At 42.4% G+C, this 13,471-nt stretch overlaps 1 protein-coding gene across 3 annotated transcripts in view; it reads right to left on the bottom strand.

The window, feature by feature from the left end:
• CCSER2 (coiled-coil serine rich protein 2) overlaps positions 1-13,471 on the bottom strand; it is a 198,143-nt gene that overhangs the window by 13,018 nt on the left and 171,654 nt on the right. Inside the window, exons 10-11 of one of the 3 annotated variants that reach the window (XM_073685860.1) lie at positions 12,980-13,064; positions 265-304 (exon numbers count right to left, since the gene is read on the bottom strand). The exons of 1 other annotated variant lie outside the window; for it this stretch is intronic. In XM_073685860.1, coding sequence (XP_073541961.1) covers positions 265-304; positions 12,980-13,064 — 125 coding nt within the window. The remainder of the gene's footprint in view (positions 1-264; positions 305-12,979; positions 13,065-13,471) is intronic. One more of the 3 variants, XM_073685861.1, reaches the window with a different exon arrangement.

Raw genomic sequence — 13,471 nt, 5'->3', positions numbered from 1 at the left:
TGGAAAATTACAATGACTGCAATTCATATAGGTAATTTGGGAAAATCTGAGAAAATATTATTTGCATAATAATTTGGAACACAGTGTAATGGGCTATAAATATACGTGTCCAACCAAAGTTTACCAAATAACATAATAAAAGACTGGAACAAACATAATATTGTCACCGTTGCATGCAACATGCGGGAAATACTGAATCAACATGGTGATGTCATCATATAGGGGTAGGTAGTACATGGGTAGAAATCTGAAATTGTACTATACCACGCTTTATCAGAGAAGTAATGGACTAACTCCTCAACTCCTTTCCGTTGGGAAGTGTGAAAGCAGCGACAGGGAGACAAGGACAAATGGTATCAGAGAAGCACATAGAGCAGAGACCATTTCAGACAGCAACAATACAGAAATTCCTGTATTCAAATCTATTCTCAAACCGCTTTATCTTTTGTATCCTCCTAGGGGAAATCACAGCAGAGGACTGCTGGAAGAATAACATATGTAACAAAAGTGTCACTAAACCTAAAGCGCTATCCTTTGAAGAAAAGTCCTAAACTGTTTACCTGAACTGCAAAGGGAGAAAAAAAATATAGGTCACAAAGAACAACTAATTGTTTATGCAATAATCAAAGCTAGGAGCTCTCCCAAAGAGGCACACACAAGTTCAATTGCACAAAACGGGTTCTAATTAAACATTAATCCAAGTTTTCAAATTGTTTGCCAGGAAAATATGGCCCTTGAGGAATGAACAAATCCACTAATATTACACTTATAATAGGCAGAGAAGTATCACAGAAGTACAGGAATGCTTTTGAATAGTGAGGAATCACCTTCTGACAATTTAGTTGAGAATGTGAAAGTGTCAATATAAATTCTGAAGTTTAGTACCTAAATGTCCTCCACAGGCTACAGATGTAAGATGGGTCCAGCTAAGTATAGTTAGACCATCTGAACATATCCACTTGTGGTAGATGTACTGTCCTAATCCTAGATCTAAATGTTCTGGCCAAGACAAAATGGTAAGTTGGCACCCAGCTGCCTCCAGGTAAAACTCTGCCTATGGGTATCATATCTATTCAGAGCAGACATAACCAGACTGATATACAGGAAAGGTATCCGAAACTTAAACAGGACCTGTCTCTTGCTCAAAAAATTGAATTAAATACCTTGTAAAAATCTGTAAGCTTCCCTGATTTTGCAGCTTTTTGCTGCTTTGCGCTGAGAAGCTCCATTGTTGAGATATTCACATTTGTTTGCTCTGGAGAGCACTATGTGAAATCTCTTGGCGTTTGTTCAGAGTCTTCTTTAACCCCTCCATCCTATTAGCTGCCAATCACAGCCTGGTAGACTCAGACTTCTAGATCATATGCCGATCTGTGACTGGCAGCATCTGAGAGGGAGGGGTGAAAGCAAACGCCCCAGAGAAGACTGTGAAGAAACACCCAGTTTGAATGCAAGCAGAGATTTCACATACTGCACTCCATATGCAACAAATATGAATATCTCTGCATTGGAGTGATGCAGCGCAAAACGGAAAATAGCAGCAGAATCAGAAGAGCTCAGGGATTATTCTTAGATGGTATTTAACTTCTTTTTTTTTTTACAAGTCCTCTTTTCCATGATTTTTTTTTATTATCAATATCCTATAGGTTTGTGTTATATAAAAACTTCAAACTCAGCCTTACTTACCCTCCTGCCCCTGGTACTTGTTGGAATAGTTGCAGTGGTGACATTATGACTACAATACATGAAAGCTGCCACCAATTACTGAGCTCCAAAGTCCCGAGCAATCTTGGCATTACCGCTGAGCCCAGTAATTGTCAAAAAGGCATGTATAAAAAAAAACAAACCTGGGTGTATCAAGAGAAAGGGAGCAATGTAGGGGCAGGTGGTAAGGCTGTTATTGTTATTTGAAAATAATGTAACAAATTTGAAATAAAATTTTGAAAAAGTTCAAATTGTATTGAATCGGTCAGCAGCTTTTTGCTGTGTAATCTAAAAACAACATATTGTAGGGACAGAGTCCCTGATTTCAGTGATGTATCACTTACTTGGCTGTGTTTCGCTGTTTCAATAAAATCAGTGTTTTATCAACAAGATTATAAGTAGAATTTTAGGTGTCCTGTGCCTCCTAGTCCAACCATGCCCCCAACATTGATTAGCAGCTGTCACTATACAGTGCACACAGAGATCTGCCTATCAGTGTTGTGGGCGGGGTTATACAGAGCTCAGCATTCCAAGCTCTGCTAGATCTGCAGCACAGAAAACTGTGATTCTATCACACCTGCAGAACCCACTAAGTGATACGTCACTGAAATTAGGGTCTCTGTCCCTACCTCATGCTGCTGTCAGATTACAAATCAAAAACCTGCTGACAGATTCCATTAAAGGAGATCTCAAACTATCAGAATTCTTGTAAAGTATAAAAATTTGTAAAAATCATTATCAGTTTTATGTTGAAATTAGTTGCCAGAAAAAGCTTTCGACATAACGGATTCCAAATGCAGGGTCAGTTTTTTGTCTGGTGGCGTTAGTTTCGCCTCTCTGGGTCTCTGCTCTGGATAGAGGAATGCTACATGAAATTAAGTGGTGTACAAAAAGTGCAGTTGATTTTCTTTCATCTCTGTACAATAAAGAAATGTTATGAAGCAGAAATATAGCCAAGTGGATGGAGATTTCTAAATAAAGGATGATTAGGTTTTTCAATTACAATCTATAATATAAGGCAGTATGCCTGTCTCTGTCTGAAGCCTCGATAGACTGCGCATGCGTGACGCGCAGTCTGGCTCCAGAGAGAAGCAGGCATCCAGCCGTTACAGGTAAGAGGAGGTGTATGGCGCCGGAGATCATGCGGTATATGTACACACTGAACGCATACTGCGGATCTCCGGCGCCATACTTACATGCTTACCTGACCGGGAGGAGCGTTGCCGCGGCGCCTCTCTTTGCTGGAGATCGGGGGCGGAGTAAAGGCGTCGGACCGATGCGTGAGCATAGCGTTATCCGGCACCATTTTACTGAAGACACATTTACAGTGTGTCTTCAGCAAAATGGCGCCGGACAGCGCAGTGCTCTGGCGCCGCACTCCTCTCCCCCCCCCCCCGGCCTCCGGCAGAGAGGACACAGCAGCGCTGGAGTACAGAGAAGAAAGGTGAGTATAACTGTTTATTTTTTTTGTATGTGTGTACAGTGTGAAAGGGATGAGGGGGCCACACATACCAGGATTGTGGGGTGAGGGGACCACGCATATATCAGGACTGGGGGGGTGAGGGGTACCACACATACCAGGATTGGGGGGTGAGGGGACCAGGCATACCAGGATTGGGGGGTGAGGGGACCACGCATATATCAGGATTGGGGGGGTGAGGGGTACCACGCATACCAGGATTGGGGGGTGAGGGGTACCACGCATATCAGGATAGGGGATGAGGGGTACCACGCATACCAGGATTGGGGGGTGAGGGGTACCACGCATACCAGGATTGGGGGGTGAGGGGTACCACGCATACCAGGATTGGGGGTGAGGGGTACCACGCATACCAGGATTGGGGGTGAGGGGTACCACGCATACCAGGATTGGGCGGTGAAGGGTGCCACGCATACCAGGATTGAGGGGTGAGGGGTGCCACGCATACCAGGATTGAGGGGTGAGGGGTGCCACGCATACCAGGATTGGGGGGTGAGGGGTAACACGCATACCAGGATTGGGGGGTGAGGGGTAACACGCATACCAGGATTGGGGGGTGAGGGGTAACACGCATACCAGGATTGGGGGGTGAGGGGGTAACACGCATACCAGGATTGGGGGGTGAGGGGTAACACGCATACCAGGATTGGGGGGTGAGGGGACCATGCATACCAGGATTGGGGGGTGAGGGGACCATGCATACCAGGATTGGGGGGTGAGGGGACCATGCATACTGGGATTGGGGATGAGGGGTGCCACGCATGCCGGGATTGGGGATGAGGGGTGCCACGCATGCCGGGATTGGGGATGAGGGGTGCCACGCATGCCGGGATTGGGGATGAGGGGTGCCACACATGCCGGGATTGGGGATGAGGGGTGCCACGCATACCGGGGTGAGGGGTGCCAAGCATAGAGGGGTGAGGGGTGCCACGCATACTGGGATTGGGGGTGAGGAGTGCCACGCATACTGGGATTGGGGGTGAGGGGTGCCACGCATACCGGGATTGGGGGTGAGGGGTGCCACGCATACTGGGATTGGGGATGAGGGGTGCCAGGCATACTGGGATTGGGGATGAGGAGTGCCATGCATACCGGGATTGGGGATGAGGAGTGCCATGCATACCGGGATTGGGGATGAGGGGTGTCACGCATACCAGGATTGGGAATGAGGGATGGGGTGCCATGCATACCAGGATGAGGGATACCATACACACCAGGATAGGGATGGGGTACCATACATACCAGGATGAGGGATACCATACACACCAGGATAAGGATGAGGGGTGTCACGCATACCGGGAATGGGGGTGAGGGGTGCCACGCATACCGGGATTGGGGGTGAGGGGTGTCACGCATACCGGGATGAGGGGTGCTACGCATACCGGGTTTGGGGGTGAGGGGTGCCACGCATACACTGGGATTGGAAGTGAGGGATAGGGTGCCATGCATACCAGGATGAGGGGTACCATACACACCAGGATAGGGATGAGGGGTGCCACGTATACCAGGATTAGGGGTGAGGGGTGCCACGCATACCAGGATTGGGGGTGAGGGGTGCCACGCATACCAGGATTGGGGGTGAGGGGTGCCACACATACCAGGATTGGGGGTGTGGGGTGCCACGCATACCAGGATTGGGGGTGAGGGGTACCACGCATACCAGGATTGGATGGTGGGGACAGGATGGGGGCAGCACAAATACAAGGAGGGGGGCAGCACATACCAGCATGGGAAACCATATACAAATAAAAATGCTCGCCACCAGGGCGTAGAACGGGTTCAATAGCTAGTTCCTCTATAAGGCTAGGATTTAATATATAGTTAAAAAGAATCCCAAATGTAATTAAAGGGACAGTCCATGCTAAAACAAAAAAAATCTGTAGTCCCTCTGTGTGATTGCAATCTGCTGAATCGTGACAGTTATTCTCCTGTATTCCCTGCACACCTGCATGAGCAATACAGGGGAATCATGACTGTATGCGAAGTGCACACTGTCACGACTTGGCAGTCTGCAGCCACATAGAGTGCAGACTTTTCATTTCACCCTGGACAGCCCCTTTGGTTTACATTTGTGTTGCCTGTATTTATGAATACATAGGAACAGTAAGAAATGTGTTAGAAAAAACAGCAACTCACCTCTTCAGTGTCTACAGCGGCAAGGGATTTAAAGGAATCTGAGAGCAGCATAATGTAGGGAAAGAGAACCTGATTTCAGAAATGTATCACTTAGTTTACTGGGTGCATCAGAGGTTTTAGATGTAGCAGAGCTCAGAAAGCTAACACCGCCCACACCACAGCTTTCTGTGTACATTGTCTATAGACAGTGAGCTGCTTATTAGAGGAGGGGGGCGTGGTCAGATCAGGGCTTACATGAGCACCAGTCCAGGAAGTGATAACCTCCTGGTGATAAAAACCTTTAGTGTATGGAAACAACAGCACACAGCCTAATAAGTGACACATCCCTGAAATAGGTGTCTCAGCCCCTATCTCTTACTAGCCTCGGATTACATAGCAAAAGCTTGCTGACAGATTCCCTTTAAGTGGTGCGTTACTGTTTTTTTTTTTATTATTATTTATTATTGATTAACCCTTTCCCTGATCTTGGTCACATTTTCAAAACTACTGGAAACCTGTTTGAAGTTTGAAAACTTTTTTCGCCTTTTAATGTGTAACTTTATAGAGGAATTCTAATTGAAAACGAAAAAAAAACGAATCGCAACTGGCATTATTAGCTATTTGGGACATAATAAGAATATAGCTCTGTACTTTTGAAAGAATTCCTTTATATGTGGTATAGAAAGGTTTGTTCTATGTGCTTATTACACGTGGAATAGAGAGGGTCCCCCTAATTGCTTTTTCTTTGTGAAATTTGAAGGGTTCATCTACCTGCCTATTATATGTGGAATATAAAGGATTCCTTTACATCCTTGGTATGGACGGTATTAGAAGTGTTAGTTTAATGAAAGCATTTTTATACATGTTATACTGCACAGAAATATTTGACAGCAGACTGCCGATAAGAGTGATATTATCTGGATTGCCGTATAAGAGTTTATTGCTGCATGCGGTCAGGAAGGTATTGTCACAGATTGTTTATCTTTCTCAGGATATGGGAAAATGGAAGATATTTATTTTTGTGGCCAATAAGAGTGTGATGACAGATCAACGGCAAAATACCATCTAGGCAGGGGCTTATATTATCAATCTCAGCTAGAAGGATTCATCTCCTCCTAATGTTTGTAGGAAGGGCAGGCACACATAAAAGGACCATACTCAAGCTCATGCCTTCTAAACAGAAGAGAATTATTATTTCTTAACTGAGCAATAAAAGAAAATAGGTTTTACTTTTAAAATCTAGAATGTTATAGGATAATTGTATATAAAGAAAGCTCCATTTATCAATAAGTTCATGATCCTCCATTCTATTATTATGGATGTTATACATTAGCTCAGGTCCCCTTCTTTTATGTGATGGAAATGGCTAGGATATGCTATTTCTTTATGCTCTTTGGGGGTCAGATGTTGGGGACCTTTCCAAATTCTAGGCACCAAGGACTAATTAAAGGGTTTATCCAGGGCTATTTTTTTCTTTTACTATGTGCCTAAAAACTAACAGGCAGTTGCTAACTACCGGCCTGTTCTACCCTGCACCGGCACAGAGTGGTCATTGACAGCTCCTGCTGGCTATTCAGCTGCGCCACATCAACAGAGCAGCTCTTCCTCTTCTAGGCTGCTCTGTCGACAGTGACTGATGATGTCATGCTTGTTGACAGCTGGCTCCCTGGAGTTAGGCAGCAGGGAGCTAGCTGTCAATCAGCATGACGCTGGCAGTCACATTCTGTCAACGGAGCAGAATGGAAGAGAAACAGCTTCCCTACTGACGTGATATCAGAGGAAGCCACTGAATCGCCGGCAAGAGCAGTCCGTGACTGTTCTGTGTTAGCAAAGATCAGCACCAGGAACAACAACCTGCCTGTTAGTAAAAAAAAAAAAAAATAGTCCTGGATAACGCCTTTACGTACTACATCCCTTCACTTCTGCGCAATCCCATTAATTTGTCCTAGATGTTGGATTTTCATCAATCATATAGTGATAGCATATCCTAGTGATATGCCATCAGTTTACAATTTAGGAATAACCCTTTAAAATATACCCATCAAGATTTTTTTTTTATATTCTGTACAATTAATTTAACAGTTAAAGGGGTTGTCCGGTCAAAATCGATAAGTCTGCAGTCACTCTGAGTGACTGCAGACTTATGAATCCCCCCATCACAGCCACTGTGCGCTCTGGGGATTCACCGGTTATGACCCAGGACTGGAGGCTATGTATGCGTTATATGTACTCCCAGCCAGTGAGCATAGCCTCACTTTCCCCCAGATTCATAAGTCTGCAGTCACACAGGAGGGACTGCAGACTTATCGATTTGGACCAGACAGCCCCTTTAATCAAAATATATGGGAGTTAAGAGTAGGCTTTCTACCACATTGATAACACTGGCATAAAGTGATTTTGGTGCCAACGATGTTTGAACGGTTTTATATTAAGTTTATGGCGCTGAATAAGAATATGACTTCGCTTTTACCAGATTGGCTCTAGTTTCTGAGATATTAAATATTTAATAGATTAATTACTGTAGAATTCTGCCTTCAAAAAGTCACTTTTATAGCATTGTAAGCCTACAAATTGAAATACAAAATAATTATATGGGATATGTCATTACCTAAGACATTGCTAAAGAGTCAAAAGACCAAAAGCTATTGCATTTGTTATCACATACAAGTCGCATTGGGGGAATGCATTATTTTCACGGATTAATTATCTCAAAAACTGGAACCAATTCAGCAAAAGTAATGGGATTTTTTAATTCAGCACCCTCAAAATACCCTAAATCCATTCAAATAACCTTGGCACCTGAAAAAAAAATTTTTTGTAGACTTGTGTAATTCATAAGTATTTCTCAATGGGCACTTTGAAGCAACAATACTAATAAATGTAGTATATTTAGGGTACAGTTGGAAGGGAATGACTGTAGGACAAGACTACTCAGGGTTTATTTGTTGTCTTTGATCATGAGAGAGAGATCTGCATAGATTTTAATCTGAAATATTGTTTTGCAGTAGGGTGTTTCTAATAAAGACTAGTTGAAAAGTTGCTTCATTTTAGTACTTTATACCTTGGAGCAATAAAAAATGGCTGTAGTAGTGTACATAGCTTTTAATTGAAAGACGTTGTCTAGGCTAAAGGTATTGATGACTTATCCTTAGGTCATTAATATAATGTTGATGGTGGTCAAAAACTCAGCACCTCCACCAATCAGCTGTTGTCAACTCTGGCTGTATGTAAAGAGTGAATGTATAACCCCTTTAGATTCTAGTATTGTAAATGAACTATTAAGATCTATGGGCCGGACATAAATCTCCCCGAGAATCTGCCTCCAGCGCCTATAATAAATGAAAGGGTCAGATCAGGAGAGCAGACTGTCAGTCATTACATGTCTCACAATGGTAATGCCTCCTTTCACTTAAAATGAGCTCTGGAGGGAGAACAGTGTCCGGCCCAGAGATCTTAACAATTCATTTACAAGTTAAGAAAAACATGGATTTCTCTGGAATAAGACATCAGAAGGCAGACTTCACTTTACCCAGCTTCCTGTGACCTGCATGACCATGTAGATGGCCCAGGAGTTTGAGCCTTTTAAAAGGCGGCTGGCGACTGAGTCGCACAGGTGATTATTAGAAAAGGCCGGTCTCCGGCAGCTTCTCCCCACCTGCTGAGCATGTGTCTATGGAGAGACCAGTCTGTCATTCGCAATGGGCGGGGAGAGGCCACCGGGGACCCGCCTGTCCAACTAACTTTAGTCTCTGACCTCGGCAGCTTTTAAAGTACGAGTATGTTTTCTCTGAAATACCGCAGCGTGTCACATACATTGCTGAAATCACGAAACCAGTAGATCAGACAGAATGTATCTGCTGTTCCCTTTAAGAAACGTCATTTTGATCCAATGGCTTTTTATTCTATGTATTTGTTATTCTTTTAACTTAAGATGAGCCATGATTACTATACATTGTTTTTTGTTTTTTTTATACATGATAGAATCATAACCTAAGGAGACCCTTTGCTAACTGCCATCTTCTTATAGGTGGAAGATATAAAATTGTAAGGTGCTAGCCTAGTTAATCCTGCCTCCAGACAGGTTTAGGATTTAAAATACTAACTAAAAACATTGCATAAAATGACCTCATGTCTGCTGGAAACCAGGATCCTACAAAACATTAGTAATGTGAGAGCTTTACAAATAAAAGATTCCAGTTTCTTAGAATTCATACTTCGTAAACTAGAAAGTTCATTAGAACACTTCAAAACACTGAGAAAATGTGTTCTAGGAATCAAATTATTATTTAAGGCTTCAATATCATGCTAATGTGCGGAGTTTATTGCCTTATTGCTGGCCTTCTTATGAATGCACGTTTCATCTAAGTGGCAATTCTTTTTAAATTTCCCAGCGGTGAATTGCTAATTTGTTTTTCAACATTTCAACCTGGACTGGGACTTTTAATGATCTCGCTGTATAATATATGTTTATCTCAATTTGTGTTTGGTATATAAGTGTCCTCAGGGGACTCTGTAAGCAACAGCTAATAAACCTGAAATCCTCGTCACAGACCTGGAGGTGGGTAAATCAATTCTAGGACTACAATCTGTTTGTCTTTCACAACCGATTTGTATAGTTACATATCTACTTACCATTCCGACATGAAAACTCACACTGCTTGGAGGACAAAATAAAGAAAAATGCAGAGCACAAAATTCAGGCATGCCATTAATATGTGAAAGGGCTGTTAGCAAAAGCCAGAGGTGACACATGCTCCAGATGTTACGGTAAAATAATATGGAATCAGTAAAGGGAGAATAAGACATTCCATTCATCAAGTTTTCATTAAAGCTCTTCCTTTTAAGGGGCCATGGGCAGATTACAACAAAGGCCTGAAGAAGACATCAAAACGCAGCAGAATGGAAATATCACAGCAACTATTCATCTTCTTAGAGGGGTGGGACAACTTCTTGTTATTTTTACAAATGTGCTGTAGAATAGCATTAAGGGCACCTAACTAACCTACTATTATCAGCAGTTCAGCCCCGATGTTGTCGAACACCGCGCACAGCATAGGAAACAACACGTGCGCTGAGAGATGGGTCTGGTCATAAGTCCCTCCAACAGCACCATTGTGACTATCTCAGGCAAGTGATCATATATACTTTCTCAGCATTTCACAACTACATGTACCATACTAAAATGTAAAGTGCTGCGGAAAATGTTGGCGCTATAGAAATAAAAAATGATTTTTATTATTATTACCGCTCCATAACTTTTCTGTGTGTAGAGCAGATTAGCACTATTGAAGCTTTTCGGAATCTATCCAGACCCGGCGGCTTTCTTACGTTACCTACATCCCGACGTGAACAAGTTAAAATACACGAATAATGGGACAGATTAAAGCAGCGGTACTTTAGTACCAACCAAGTGGATTTATAGTCATGGAATTCTGAGGCCATGTCTAATATTCTTAATAATTTATATTAGGGGGTCTATTTTTTGCAATTCTTATTATAACCTCTTTTATGAAGAATTAGGGGGAGCTTCTAGTTCAGCATTTACACTTGCCGAAGCGCGGTGTTAAAAGACCGCCGATTGCCGGTCAATAAACATTTAATAGTCCGTTTAAGCAGACAGAGATCGAAAATCAGATGAGCACAGAACAATCAGTAATAGATGGTTCTGCACACATAGGCTGCACGGTTCTCAGCGGCACAGATCCTGTTTATATATGACAATGTGCTGCTGAGAACGATTAGATTTTGGGCAAAGCAAAAAAGATAATTTTACCTGATGAATAAGCTTTGTGCTTATTTGTCGTGTGATCGGCAGCCTGTTTACAGCGCATGATTATCAGGAAACAGTCGTTCCTAGGATCCTCTTGTTCCCGATAAATGTGCAGTAAAAATGAACCTTAGGGATACTTTTTTAATAAGTGATGGAGTAACTCATTGTAGTTACTCAGTGGTTGATAAAGAAGGAACTTCCTGCAAAAGTAATAGGAGACCGACACCGACTACTTCAGAAGCAAACTATGAGCAGTGTCCATATGGGACCTCTCATGATACCTGTATAATGGCAATGTTCTATCATCAGAATGTGAAAATTATACAAGTATTGTTTGCAGACACGTTAAAGGGAACCTATAAGAAGGTTTATAAGGTCCAAACAACCTTCACCAGCTGCTGAATTAGCTTGTATTCTATCTAAAGGTGTCCTTACTTTCCGGAGTGAAAAGAGGATTTGTCAGCAATGTACGCACCTTATACTCCTTAGCTTGTTGGGGTCACAGTGGTGGAGATGATGGACTGGCCAAGCCCTAAACGCACCCAATGCAGCTTGACTGACATTTTCTAGTTTTATTGCTGTCCTCTTGGCTTATGGCTCCCGTGCAGTGTAGTTGGGTGTAGCCGCCTTGGTCACATTTGTGTACAACACAAGCACAGAAGCCACCAATCCATCAGAAGAGGAACACAACTAGATGACTACCGTGAACGTGTGCAAATTTGGATTAGCATGTGACTTATTATTCTGTCTTTATACACAGATTGGGTTGTTTTTGGGCATTGCCAACTTGACTCCCCAAGGCTCCACCTCTTGACTTCAGCAAGGTAATTGGTATATGGCATACACGTAGATTTAAATACATTTTTCCAAAATTCTCTTTTCACAGTGGCACATAAGGAACGAATGAATTAAGCCATAACTTAATAGCATATGTTTGAAGTAGATAATTTCTAGTGGCACAAACAATTTACAGAAGCACTCCTATCAAAGTTTTTATCCTCTTAATATATTGCAATCACCTTATTATATAGCACTGTGTACTTACAATTGCTCATTCTACGCAGTAAATTGTTCTCTTTTCCATTAGGACTATGACATCACACGATTAAAAATTGATTAGCTGAATCCTTCTAAGCTCGATGTAGAAACAGGAGGTCAATTTTCCCTGCATGAATCATGAGTCACTGCAAAAACTTATGGCAGAGGGAGGATCAGAGCAGCTGGGTCAGAAGCTGAAGAGGGGGATGATAAATGTAGGGAGGAGAGACTTACTGTTTCTACATACAGCAGAGAAAATAAAAAAAATAACTTGGTAGAAAGGCAAAATGAGCAATTGTAAGTACACAGTGCTATATAATATGATGACTGAAATATATTAAGATGATAAAAACTTTGAAGGGAGTGCTTCTTTAAAACGCTCTGAGGTCTATTGTAAACCTGTAAGCGGCATTGGGTAAGCAAATAAAGCTCAATCTTGTTGCATAAATACTATGCAACTTTGTAATATACATTTTTGTGTTGGCCTCCTCACCATTCTAAGATCTGTACTTGCTACCAGTGAACAGACATGTTCGTGCACAATAATTAAGCATTATTTTAACTGATCTGAAACTTTAAGCTAATATTGCTGCAAGTATGTACTGTCACATTGTCATATTCCAGGCCACAGAAAAGGAAGAGCGATATTAGGAAATGGCTCAGATGGTCTGGGCAAGTGATGAGTGATATACTGCTCTGTAAAGGTATGCGCATTGTTTTAGCTTGAGTCAACAAAGCATTTTTGTTAGAACCAACTGGTGTGCATCTTTTTCCATTTGGGCAGGGATGCTAGTGAGGACAGGTGCATGCACAGCATTTAACAGGCAGATATTTAGGGTCAGGAGGGATGAGTGAGGGGAGCACAGACTCACTCTGTCTGCGGTGCGGTGGACCAGTCCGAGGACTTCCCTGGTATGGGCCCTGCCAGGGAGAGAAGGAGGGAGCAGAATACCCACTCTGTGCAGAAAAAAAAGAGGGGAAATTGGATAATAAAAGTAGGAAAGGGGGAGGAAAAAGTGTCACGAACGCCAAAATACAGAGTACCGGCTTATAATTCACTTCATAGAGCAATGTTTTATCCAGAACATAACACTTACTGTTACTATAGAAATTTAACAATATAGGCAGATGAATTCAAGGCGAGAATTATTATGCAAAACAAATGTCAAGTTTAAAAGGCAACATAGAAGCAGCATAAAGTATTCAGCTATAAAAGTAATGACAGGAATAATAAAAGCTCTGCTCACCCCGGCCTTCTAGGTTCCATTTCTACCTACCACCTTGTAAGAGCATTTTACATGCAAACCCCTAGAATTAATTAAAAAATAACTGTCTATTTCTTCTGTTTTTGCGAAAACCAAGCG

This window comes from Phyllobates terribilis, unplaced genomic scaffold (genome assembly GCF_046119375.1).
Source record: "Phyllobates terribilis strain yellow unplaced genomic scaffold, ASM4611937v1 Scaffold_5__5_contigs__length_657084704, whole genome shotgun sequence".
Classification (NCBI taxonomy): domain Eukaryota; kingdom Metazoa; phylum Chordata; class Amphibia; order Anura; family Dendrobatidae; genus Phyllobates; species Phyllobates terribilis.
This window is presented reverse-complemented; position numbering and strand designations above follow the sequence as displayed.